This window comes from Geotrypetes seraphini, chromosome 3 (assembly GCF_902459505.1).
Source record: "Geotrypetes seraphini chromosome 3, aGeoSer1.1, whole genome shotgun sequence".
Classification (NCBI taxonomy): domain Eukaryota; kingdom Metazoa; phylum Chordata; class Amphibia; order Gymnophiona; family Dermophiidae; genus Geotrypetes; species Geotrypetes seraphini.
In genome coordinates this window covers 245,446,871-245,460,269 of record NC_047086.1, presented here as the reverse complement: position 1 = coordinate 245,460,269, position 13,399 = coordinate 245,446,871, and the positions used below count along the sequence as shown (strand labels likewise).

At 38.4% G+C, this 13,399-nt stretch overlaps 1 protein-coding gene across 11 annotated transcripts in view; it reads left to right on the top strand.

Annotated features, from left to right (window-relative positions):
• STXBP5 (syntaxin binding protein 5) overlaps nt 1-13,399 on the top strand; it is a 904,657-nt gene that overhangs the window by 817,920 nt on the left and 73,338 nt on the right. For 7 of the 11 annotated variants that reach the window (XM_033939585.1, XM_033939588.1, XM_033939587.1 and 4 more), the window contains one exon: nt 8,552-8,602. The exons of the other annotated variants lie outside the window; for them this stretch is intronic. In XM_033939585.1, coding sequence (XP_033795476.1) covers nt 8,552-8,602 — 51 coding nt within the window. The remainder of the gene's footprint in view (nt 1-8,551; nt 8,603-13,399) is intronic. 11 annotated transcript variants of the gene reach the window in all.

The window sequence follows — 13,399 nt, the reverse complement described above, 5'->3', positions numbered from 1 at the left end:
ACAAACAACAGAAAAAAAATGCCTGCAGTGACCGATCCCGGGAGTGAGCGCGATGGACCTCAACAAGGCTAAGCAAGAGGATTCAAAAGGAGACTGCAACCTCGAGGAGATAAGGAATCCAAATAGACTCCCCACACAAGCATAAAGCAACGTTTGCAACGAGGGTGACCAACCGCCTCTCAGACCTCCCACATGGCTAAAGTATGCACCAGGGCTCTCCAGGTCCAAAAAGAGGGAGCTCAGAAACAGTCTAGGATTGCAAAATGCATTTGCGAGCAAGAAGACACAGAGGGGACACCCCCCAACCTCCCTTAGGAAGGCTACGCAAAGCCCCAGGCAGATCAAGGACCAACTGCTCCTCTTGTTCTACCAAAACAATGAGGCAACTTTTGTATTGTTGGAAGTTAATTCCTTTGACTTTGTTGTCTTCTTTGTTGTTTTGTATTCATAATAAAACAGATTTGAACATAAATTAATAACTCAGATAATAGGGATATATTTTGAAGCCCAGTTATTAGTAATTAGGTCTCATTGCATAAAATGGGACCTGTGATAAATTAGCACAAGTTAGTGGTAAAAGAACACATCTTAAAGATAGCTCTCCATAGTATTCCCTCCATAGTCAATAAAAAGATTCAGCAATTAGCATCCTTAAAATAAAAAGTATATTACCCATATATCAGTAATTATTAGTAACCCTTGAGCAGCAATAACTTCTGCGGAGTATTTCCTGTAAAAAGTCACCCTTAGGAATTTTAGCCCATTCTTACATAGAGAAGTATTTAAACTCTAGGATTTCAGGACTTCCTTAGACAGTTTGCTTCAGGTCTTGCTATAACATTTCAGTAGGGTTTGAGTTAGCAAATCCAAAACATGAAATCGCTTCTGTAGATTTGCTTGAATGTGTGAACTACTTTCGACTCACGTGTGAATGTTTCTTGGATCTTTATGAGGTCAAATATGATGTACTGTATACAAAATCTAGTCTCATTTGCTATTGATCAGCAGTTATGTGAGACTTAGGGGTGCATTCATCAAAGGGTGCTACTGCATTAACACAAGCTAAAAGCTATAGATGCCCATTTAATGCACATTAAAGTAATAGTGCCCTTTGATGAATTTCCCCCTCAGGGGGAAGTTATTAAAGTGCAGTAAAAGGCAAGCTTTTATCATGCCTTGATTTACCTTAGGAGTCAGCAACCTGTAGTATAACAGTCCCACAGGTAGAGGTTGGACACATTTTGGTTTCACCTTCAATGCCAAAACCATCTTGAAATTGGTCTTTGGCCTTGTTTCAGTTTCAGTCAAAAATGCTAGTGCATTTTCAACTGAAACTCTGCATAGCAGCCGCTACTCCCACACTCCCCTCCCCTCTCCGAAACTGAAGGAGTACACCCCTAGAACAGAGCATTTCCTTTCCCGCCCCCATAGAGAAGGAGCACCCCTCCTCCCCACGCTGGGTCCTCCATCACAATGGCTGCTGCCCATGTTCCTTTTAGATATACAGTGTTCCCCCGGTTGTTCGCGACAGTGGTTCATGGTCCCGGTCATTCGCGGTATTTTCGGACCGCAAACCACCAACAAGGAGAGGGCAGCCAGAGCGCCGCGAGTGCAGGAAAACATTTGCGGTTCGCTCCGACCACCTCTTCCTGCACGAAGTGTAGCCTTATCTAATCAGGAGCTGCTTTGACATGGAATAGAACCACCGCGAATCTCGGGGGAGCACTGTACTTTACATACTTTGTGTGTGTTAAATACAAGAATTGGTATTCTTTTTTTTTTTTTTTTTTAACTATAATTACAAGCAGTTACATTGGCATATTGATTATAGATTAAGGTCTTCTGTTCTGGCACATCAAAAGGGGTTATAAAATTTTGTTATGATGAGATTCCATTTTAAAACTATCTTCTCTGCCACTAGGTGACTCTACTCCTTTGAAAAGCAATATTTATCTTTGTTTTGTTCTGATTTATAATCATATTTTTAAGTCATTCTGTAATACTGGTATTGATGTATGTAGACTTTCCAGAATATAAATTATTTGAATTTTTATTATCTGATGTGCTTCCTTAGATGTTTTTAAATTTCGCAAAGATTTTTTTTTTTTAGAGTCCAGATAAAGATTGCAAAAAAATCTGAGGAGAAAATTGAATTGGGTAGATTTGAGCTTGGTTTAATTTTGAAATTTAATGCTCCCCATATTTGCCAGGAAAGCACAAATTTTCTCCAAGTGCTAGGGGTAAAATCAGTTGATGTGCATTCGCAGAGATCTCAAAAGTCCACTGATACCTGCTTCCAGAAATCTAAAACCAGTTTCTAATAATAGTTGGAAAAATATCTAATTATAAACAATTTCCATTTTTTTTTGGGGGGGGGTTAATTTTTCTGAGAGATCTGCAAGTTTTCTATCAGACTTATTTTTGAAAAGATTTGCTCAACTCTTCAGAGTAGCACACACATATTAAATCTGGATCAGTTCTTGGGACTGCCCTAGATCTAAAAGCAAACAAGCCAATAAAAGAACTAAATATCAAGTTGATCCTGGGGTTTGACTGGATGAGAATAACTAGTCAGCTCTTATGATCCCATACTCATCATCCAGGGCCCTCTGATCTAACAATCAAAACCTACTTTCCATACCATCAGTACGTGAACTGTTTTACGATACTACTCGCAAATCCATTTTTTCACTCACCAACCCCTCTCTGTGGTATGCCCTCCCATTAGATCTTCGATTAGAGAACTCTCTTGAAAAAGTTAAAGCCAAACTTAAAACTTTTCTCTTTAAAGACACCTTTACTCTCTAGTACCAGCTTCTCAAACCTTTAACTCGTGTGAAGACTTGAAACACCAAATGCTTCTTCTGAAGCGATCCCCACCCTAAGGTTTTACCACTCCACATTTACCTTCCTTTTTTACTAATTTTACTTCGATGTATTTTTAAAAACCTTTCCCTCCCCAGCTTCCCTTTCGTTCCATGTACGTCAATGTGAATCCGTCTAGTATTTTTAATATTTGATATGTTGCTTTTATTTACCTATTTTAATTGTTTTCTTCAATCTTTTTATATTGTACACCGTTTAGACATTTATTTTGATAGACAGTATATCAAAAATAAAGAAACTTGAAACTATGTCAGCTGTAAGTCTCCACAGCAGTTCCTTAAGCAAATTTGAAAATTTTACAATCACTATTGAAGTCCATACTGCAAAAAAGATAAAGCTCATGGCTTTATGAACAACGTTTAAATATACATCTTAGCATCAAAATTATATCCTTCTTGACAGAAGCAGTTCAGAGGAAATAAGTACTGTATAAAAGCTGTTTCGTGAATGTACTATCTTCATATTTGGCTAGGCAATTACATCAACAGAGCTAAGTTGACCTACGGCGCATTTCGGAAAGAAATTAAGACAGCACTGTTCAATATGACATTTAAGTACGTCACGGGTCGTGTCGAGGTGGAAAACGATATATTCTTTCCCAAGGGACCCTCGGTCACAAGGGGACACCCGCTCAAACTCAGAGGAGGGAAATTTAGTGGTGACACCAGGAAGTATTTCTTCACAGAAAGGGTGGTAGATCACTGGAACAGACTTCCGGTGCAGGTGATCAAGGCCACCAGCGTGCTCGACTTTAAGAATAAATGGGACATCCAAGTGGGATGCCTACGAGGGTCGAGTTAAGGAACTAGGTCATTAGCATTCAGACTTAATGGGGTGGGTCAATAGAGTGGGCAGACTTGATGGGCTATGGCCCTTTTCTGCCGTCATCTTTCTATGTTTCTATGTTTCTAATAGATTTATCTCCTAATCAGATACACGAGGATTATTATCAAATTTTTCCTTTTTTATCTTTTTATTTCCCCGTTATCTCCCCTACCTGTTGTTTTTTTACCATTTATGTTTTCTTTTATATATACGATTGTAGTTCTACCCTTTCTTTCCCCATGTATCTGTTAGTTTGTATGACTTTATTTATTATTTTGTATGATAATGTGTCAAATTTATGTATCCTTTTATAATTAATCTGATGTATCTATTTTTTATCTGTAAATCGCTTAGCAAATTAAATTAAGCGATTCAATAAGTCAAAAATAAACTTGAAACTTAAACTTGAAACACCATGCTGATAACTTGAGAAATATTTTTACTAATTGTATTCTGTAATTCGCTGATTGTCCAGCTCTCTTCACTGTAAACCGCCTAGAAGTCGTAAGATTGTGGCGGTATAGAAAAAAATAAAGTTATTATTATTATTAAAATTTTTGAGTAATGAAAGTACATTTTATGTATTGATAATCATCTTTGAACAAATTTAACCCAATACTGTTTACCATAAAAAATACATCTGTAGCATTAGATCATAATCAACAGTACGCATATGGAAGCTAAAATCTATCAATTACATTTTACGATGATTTATTTTTCTCTGTTGAGTTGCCTGTCTTTCATTGAAGAAAAATTTGAGAGGGAAACATACATTAGCCCGAGTGAGATATTGTCAGTGACCAACCAGCACAGCAGTTCACAAAAATGTTATACTGGCAAAAACATCACATCCTTGTATCTGTACCACTTTCTGAAATTTCATGCAACAGTAAAAATTCTGAAGTTCTTTTAATGTATGCAGTATAAGCGTTGAATATCCTTTTGCTTGACTTGAGGTAGGAATGTGCACTTGTTTGATATGACATGGGAAATGTTAATGGCATACATATGCATTGCTCAAAACAAGAAAGAAAAACTGAAATTTTATGAGTATTTTCTGTTTCATAAACAGTGCACATTCTCCCAAAAGAGTGTGTGCTGTTTCCCAGTAGAATATGCACATCACTGATTATATAGTTCCTGTATTGAAAACAATTTTTTAAAAACGCAAATATAATGTAAGCTCCTCTAAGGCACCTATTGAATGCATAGCAGAAAGTAGCACATTGGACCTCAAAAGTTGGTGTAGAACAGGGCTGCCCAAGTCCGGTCCTCGAGATCTACTGGCAGGCCTGGTTTTCAGGATATCCACAATGAATATGCACTACCTTCTTGGTATGCAAATCTCTCACATGCATATTCATTGTGGATATCCTGAAAACCTGGCCTGCCAGTAGATCTCGAGGACCGGACTTGGGCAGCCCTGGTGTAGAAGAACAAATTTTATTGAGAGACCTGACATGGACCATGTTTCTGCAAGTATGCTTGTCTTGGGGTTTCGGCAAGATGACTATTCCAACAATATTCTACTCAATCAGATTTGGTTTCCTGTTCCCGCATGAAACAGGAACAAAATCAAAATGCATCCTGTGGTATATAAGAAATAAGTGCAATGACTTGAGAAGGAAGACTAGAGTATAAATTAAGAAAAAAGAAAAGTCTGTAGTATAGTATTGCTGTTTGATATGGACTACCTGAGTTTGTTTTTGTCAGTGCCTCAAAAATATGGTTCCTTATTTCAGGAATATTAATATATCCTACATCTTCAGAATCAAACTCTGAATTTTTTAAAGGTTGAATGGACTTGTTGAAAGTTGTGCTTATAATGATCCAGGTCTAACAGCATTGTTTAAAGCTGCGATTGGCAAATGCTAAAAGCCATGGATAACCACAGGGGCAGTGGAATGCCGTTTTGATTGTGGGAACCAAACAAACCACTTTCTGGCCCTGCTTTTACTCTGTGTAGTTGCTGATGCTTTGTTAACCCTTTAATTGGCAGATGGTGAAACTGCTGCTTTACATAACTTGATGCTGAACGAGAGCAACAGTGCCAAGTAACAGGCATTTGAAGATGCAGATCTCCCATAAAGCTATAGGAAACATATGTTGCTTCTGAGCAACAATGCCAAACAAAAGGTTAAGCAAAATATAGTATTAATAAGGCCTTGGCCCATTCCATAAGTATGGCTCATCACCTTCAGTTCTCAAAAGCCATAAATAGTCCAGGATTTTAGGAAAGCAAAACATTATCATTATCATAAATTTATTTTAAAATATTCCCTGTGGATATCCTGGACTTCTGACCTTTGGAGTTGACTATCCTTCACTGAACACTGCTGTTCTAATCCTAGACCAGTATATCACAAACTGTGTGCCGCAGCGAGTTTCCGAGTGTGCCGCGAGACACTGGCAAGGAAGAGAGGCTGTGGCTCTTGTGGCGAAAGGCATGTCCTATAGGCAGTCAACCAGCACCGGTGCCTCTCCTCCTCTCCGTACCTCATCTCCTCCAGCACTCCACTACCACCGGTGTAGTAATAAGCTCAGAGCCGTGGCTGGAGGGCCTCCGTGCATGCACAGATGTTAACATGATGATGTCACACATGCACGTGACATCATCATGTTGACATCTGCACATTTCCATATGCCCTCCAGCCGTGGCTCTGAGTTTAATGTAAACAAAACAGAATCCCTGAGAGAAAAAAATAAAAAAAACAGACAATGGATTCAAATCGAATCAAATATAACCATCAAAAGAATCCACTCTTCAAAATCACAATTTAAGTTCAAACAATTTTTATTGATACAAACAACAACAAATACAACATAAATTCATTCATTCCGTCATTCAATAATTTACCAATATAATATATAAATTCACCGTGTACTCATATAAATTCATTCAACACTTTATTAATATTACTATAATCATCAATTAATACACATATAAACAAATAACCAAAACCTAAAAAAGACAGAGGAATCCTATCGTTCATGCTATTAGTATAATCTCATCAGTCATTTCATCACTCACTTATCTCGAATAGAACCAAACTTCAGCTTAAATTCAGCTAGTTCATCCTTCAATGTTGAATCCACCAAGATATCAGGAACAGATCGGAGTCCTTGGCCATTAGTTCATACGTTCATGTGCAGAATAGTTCCAAAGTCAACACAATAGATAAAGTGTAAGTGCAAGTGCATAAATCCAATAGAGTGATCCAACAGTGTTCAAAAACATATAAAGCAAACAGATAAAATCATCTTCCAAAAGACTTTCAACTCCCTCCTCAACACGAGCCATGTTTCGATATCTTTCTTTATCAAGAGGAAGAGTACCGCAGGCTGGAAGTAGAAGCTGACTTGACCAGGAGCCACGATTAAGGCCGCCGCCCAAACGTTGGTTCACTCTATTGGATTTATGCACTTGCACTTACACTTTACCTATTGTGTTGACTTTGGAACTATTCTGCACATGAGCATATGAACTAATGGCTAAGGACTCCGATCTGTTCCTGATATCTTGGTGGATTCAACATTGAAGGATGAACTAGCTGAATTTAAGCTGAAGTTTGGTGCTATTCGAGATAAGTGATTGATGAAATGACTGATGAGATTATGATAATAGCATGAACGATTAGATTCCTCTGCCTTTTTTGGTTATTTGTTTATATGTGTATTAATTGATGATTATAGTAATATTAATAAAGTGTTGAATGAATTTATATGATTACATGATGAATTTATATATTATATTGGTAAATTATTGAATGACTGATTGAATGAATTTAAATTGTGATTTTGAAGAGTAGATTCTTTTGATGGTTATACCTGAGTTTAATGTACCATGGCTTCAAAAAAGTTTGCAGGATACTGTCCTAGACCTCCCGACTCCAAAATCCCACAGGTACTGTTTATAAATACAAAAACTTTAACAGTTTCATATAAATTCTTAATATTTTAAGTGTGCTCACAGATCATAAATCAAAGGAACAACCCATGAGTTCCATTGAGAACTTTGTGGTCTTTATTGATAAGTTCTAATCACAGCACACTGCCCAACTATAAGTGCTTAGAACTTATCAGTAAAGATCACAAAGTTCTCAATGGGACTCATCGGTTGTTCCTTTGATTTATGATCTGTGAGCACACTTAAAATATTAGGAATCTATGTGAGCTGTTAAAGTTATTGTATTTATAAAGCAGTACCTGTGGGATTTTGGAGTTAGGGTGACTTGCACGGTTTCCTTCCTGGTTGGTTTGTCTATTTTTCTGACATTCATGTATTTTTTCTGCTAATCCTGTACCTGGCAATCAGGGCAGATTAAGAGTAGCTTAATTCTGGCAGAATCTGATCATTTTGATCAGGAAAGGAAAGCTAAGTAGACCTTGAACTGCAACATACTAGATGTTTGTAAGATTGTTTGGCAGGTAACAATGAAGTCCATTTTTGCCTGCATTAGAAAATGAATTATCGCTAGTACAATATGTTTTGAAGGGGTTTTTTAAGCAGATCTAACCCTCCTCTTTTAACCACTGTCTTAATATTTTCATTTCTTCAGTGGGGGTTGGGTAGCAGATTAGCATTTTAAGCCAAAGGGTCAAGGAAGTACCATCCTCAGCTCATGGTTTGGATCTTAGGTTTGTATTTAGCCCAAAAGGCTGAAAACCTATGATGGGCAGGAAATGAAAGTGTCAACATGAAAGAAATGCTCTTCTGTGAATGGAGCAGTCTGTGGCACTGAGGCTGTTCAGTCCCACAGAGCTGTGCAGCTCAGTCTGCTTGTGGAAAGTCTCATTGACATCAAATATCTTATTTTTAAGAGTATATTTTATTTTTCAGCAAAGATGTCAAGAAAATTAAGTTTACCTACTGAACTAAAGCCTGATTTAGGTAAGTTGAAAGAAAATTGTAATTATGGGGGGGGGGGGGGTTCTTGTTATACACATACCTCCTGATGGAATATGAAGCTGCAAAATAGGTAATGCACCCACTTGGGTAGCTGTGATGTCAAATTCTGATTAGAGAGGCCTCATTGGGACATATGAAAACAAGATCTAGATTAGAGGCTCACAGGACTTTATGCTCCTTTACAAAATGTATCTGGATGGGTTGTTCCTGAGCATAGATTTAAAAATGGAATGTTCATTCTTTCTTAATACTAATATTGAATATTCAAACAGCACTAATTTTTGATGCCCAAAAATATTGAGCAACTTACGGGCCTGATTCACTAGGGCTTTTTCATTAAGTGTCCTGAAAATTAAGCTTGCTTTATTTAGGTTTCTATGCTGTCTCTAAACAAATAAAATTAAAGGTAGAATAACAACTGTAAAGTATAATATATCTGAAAAATGTTTAAAACACAAAGGGTTCCTTTTATTAAGTTACAGGGAAAAAAACTGGCCATAGTGTGCCCTGATATGGGTCTTTCCCGTGTACTAAGGCCATTTTTAGCACCGACAAAAAAAGGCTAATTTTCCATATTAATAATGATCATGCGGTAATGTTGCAATTAATGCATGACTATAATAAAAATTAACACATGAGCCCTTACTAACACCTAATTGTAAGTGGCGTGCGATAATATAGCTGTGCTTACTGATTAGTGCAGAAACACCCACGCTGCCCCAGGCATGCATCTTGTGTGAAAAATTAAAATTGTGGCTAAAATGCAGCTACGTAAACTACAACTGATCTGGTGAAATACATACATGCTTAGAGAAAACTATTTTATAAACCATGTACATGTCACCGATGCACATAAAGAGGATCTCTCAATGCAGTTACCGTGATTTAAAGATTTTATTATTTTTTTTTTTTTAGTAGTGTAACTATGGGAAGATACTGGGCATGCTCCCAACATTTACAGCACCGATTTGGTACTTACCGCTCAGTAAGTACAAACTACCCCACTTTAGTAAACACGCCCCTTAATTTTGCAAGCCTATGTCAACTCTTCAAAATAAAATTTGCACTCTGCATCATTCGTTTTTTTGGATATGGTGAGATATCCACATCAGAACCATTTTTTGAAGGGGATGTTTCAGGGGAACTGAAGCAAATAAGAATGAATATATGGAAAATTTACATAAACAAGACAATGAGGATAACATTGGTGAAATTAAACTGGAATCTGAAGCCAAAGAAGGACCAGATATTTTAAAAGAAGTCATAGTAGCCATTAAAGCTTTATTAAAAAACAAGTCACCTGGTATTGATGGTATCCCAATTGAACTAATAAAAGGCTCAGAAGGTGCAATCATGGCCCTCACTCAACAGAGTCAACAGATTTGGAAGAAAAAAACATGACCAACTGATTGGAGAAGATCATTATTCTTACCTATAACGAAGAAAGGTGATACCAAGGATTGTAATAACTACAGAACAATTGCATTAATGCCACACAACAGTAAAATATTGCTGAAAATTATGCAACAAAGGCTCCAATCATATGTTGAGCAAGAACTATGTTCAGGCTGGTTTCAGAAAAGGTCAAGGAACAAGAGACATTATTGCCAATGTTAGATGGATATTGGAGAAGAGCAAAGAATACAATAAAAACCTATACCTTTGCTTCATTGACTACAGCAAAGCTTTTGAGTGTGTGGATCACAATAAACTATGGAGAACTCTAGTGCAAATGGGAATACCCAAACACATAACTCAGCTAATAGAGAGCCTATATGAAAATCAAGAAGCTGCAGTGAGAACTGAATACGGCAACACTGATTGGTTTCCAATAAAATGTGGCATTAGGCAAGGATGTATCTTGTCACCTTACCTGTTCAACCTGTACAGTGAAACCATCTTCAGAAAAGCAAATTTGGAAGTGTTGGTTTCAAAGTTGGTGGCCAAAATATAAACAACCTGCGCTATGCAGTTGATATAACGCTCATCACCAGCAGCGAGGAAGTCATGCCGTATCTACTGAGAAAAGTCAAAGCCAAAAGTCAAAACATGAAATTAGAACGGAACATAAACAAGACAAAGATCATGAACACGGAAAATGATGAAGATTTTGAGCTTGAAGGCAATAGAATAGAAGTTGTAAAGGATTTCAATCTCCTGGGCTCTTTTGTAAAAAAGAAGCAACTAGCAGGGAGGAAATACTCCATGGACTAGCATTTGGTCGATCTTCAATGAAGGCTCTAGACAAAGTATTCAAAGGCAAGAAGGTAACAGTCTAAACGAAGATCAGATTTGTCCACGCACTCATTTTCTCAGTGGTCAGTTACGGATGTGAAAGTTGGACACTATGGAAATAAGACAGAAAGAAGATTGACTCATTTGAGTTTTGGTGTTAGAGAAGGATTTTAGGAATGCCATGGACCACCAGAAGAACTAACAAATTGATTCTGGAAGAGATCAAACCAGCTATGTCACTCGAAGCCCAAATGATGAAGTTACAACTGTCTTATTTTGGTCACACCATCAGAAGAGAGAGATCACTGGAGAAAGACATCAAGTTTGGGAAGATCAAAGGAACTAGGCGAAGAGGGCGATTTGCAATCAGATGGCTGAAAACAACTATGGGGATGATTCTGGAGGACCTTTCCAGTCTAGCACAAAACAATTTCTTTTTAGATCCACAATTCATCAAGTTGCTAGGATTTAAGCACGAGTCGATGGCACCTAACAATAACAGTAGGGAAAACTGGTAAAATAAATAGTAACAAATGACCAGTATTCCCTCCAGAGTTCCAAAGTAACTAAAGTATAGAACCTAAGACCTACTACTGGTAATCTGTAACCTATCATTAAACTATGCCACAGGACCTAAGAATTGGGGACTACCTAGTGTAAATGTCAAGTTCTTTAATTGGTTCCACAGGCAATGCTGAAAATAGTAGTGAGCCCAATGTTAATTCTGGTCAGCATGACATATTATTCTAAGAACAAAACTACTAGACACAACTCTTCATGAGGAAGAGCCAATATGGGTGAAGCAAAGGAAAGGGCTGGCATTTGCCGGAATGTGACATGCACACCCTGCTGGCAAAGGACAGACACGAAGTGCAGTTAGTAAATGTGAGCCAAAGAACAGCAGAGCTCCTTTGACTGCATGGCTCTAATGGTGGCAGCCATCAGACAGCGATGCGGGGCCAGACAGAGAGCACGAAAAGCTCGGTCCTCTCAGGTGTGCCGCTGGCCGCCAGATCAGAGGCAGACATCCAGGGAAGGAGAGGCTCAGCATGGGGCAGGTGCGAGGAAAGATCACTCCTGCCCCATACACCGCTGGACCACCAGGGATTAAAAACAGTGAAAAAAGGTACATGGGGGGGGGGTGTTAAAAAAAAATTGTTAGTCGGATGGGAGATGGGAGGGATCCCTCCTATCCCGGCCTATCAGGTCATACCACAGGCTGGTTAAGGCCTGTAACAAGTCTGGGAGGGGATCGGGTGGTCATTGGATGTTGACCTGAATATAGGATGAGACCCCCATTTTTGGGCCATATTTTGGCCCAGAAATCTCATCCTATATTCAAGTATATACAGTAATTGTGTGTCATCAGTATAGATATATGAAACCCAAAGCTGCTTATAGACGCTACATAAATAGGGAGTGAAAAGGCATATATGGGTGATATGATAGAGGTCTATAAAATACTGAGTGTAGTGGAAAGGGTAGATGCCAATCACTTATTTACTCTTTCCAAAAATACTAGGACAAGGAGGCATGCGATGAAGCTGCTAGTAGTAGATTTAAAGCAAAAGGAAATATTTCTTCACACAACATGTAATTAAACTCTGGAATTCATTGCCGGAGAATGTGGTGAAATCAGTTTAGTGGTGTTTAAAACTGGTTTGGATAAATTCCTAAAAGGGAAGTTCATAGGCTGTTATTGAAATGGCTTGGGGAAAGTCACTGCTTATTCTGAGGATAAGTAGCATAAAATCTTTTTTATTTCTTGAGATCTAGCCAGGCACTTGGGGACCTGGGTTAGCCACTGTTGGAAACCTGGGCTTGACGGGCCTTCGTCTGTCTCAGTATGGCAATTCTAATGTTCTTATCCCCTGCTTAAATAGGATTCAAGCCACTGTAACCAGTTCTCAGATTCTGTAGTCGATTTAAAATTGGTTTATGGATGTGGCGTACTGGCTTGGTTACCACCCCAGAACAGAGCACCCCTCCCTCCAGGCAGTATGTGTGTGTGTGGGGGGGGGGGGGTGTTAAAGAGGTTAAAGGCCTGAGATCTGTGTGTGCACAGTCATCGGCTCTGCCACCAATCCCCTCAGAATAGGAAGTTGATGTCAGAGGGGGTGGGGGCCAACAGAACTGACGGCCACACAGCTTTTTCGTTCACTCCCTTACTGGCTACACCTGAGGCTAACTACAGCCAGTGTCCCGCTCTTGGTAACACCACTGGTTTAAGGTGAATTGTGTCAAAAGCAAATGCTACATTTTGGAGGACCAGAAGTGAGTCTGTCATCACCCTCGATGTAGATCATTTAGACCAACAGAGCAGTCTCTGTACTGTGATCCAATCTAAAATCTGACTGCAGTGGGTAATGAGGATACTAATCCATAGCTTCTTCCAGTTATAAGGCTGCAGCACGTCAATAATTTTTTTCTCAAAAATGGAAGATGTAGTTGCTTGCCTAAACATTTCTGGCAATTTTGGAGCATGAATAGGTTTTTTTTGTTGTTATTTTTGTTGTATAATAGGGCAAATTATCTCTTTTTATA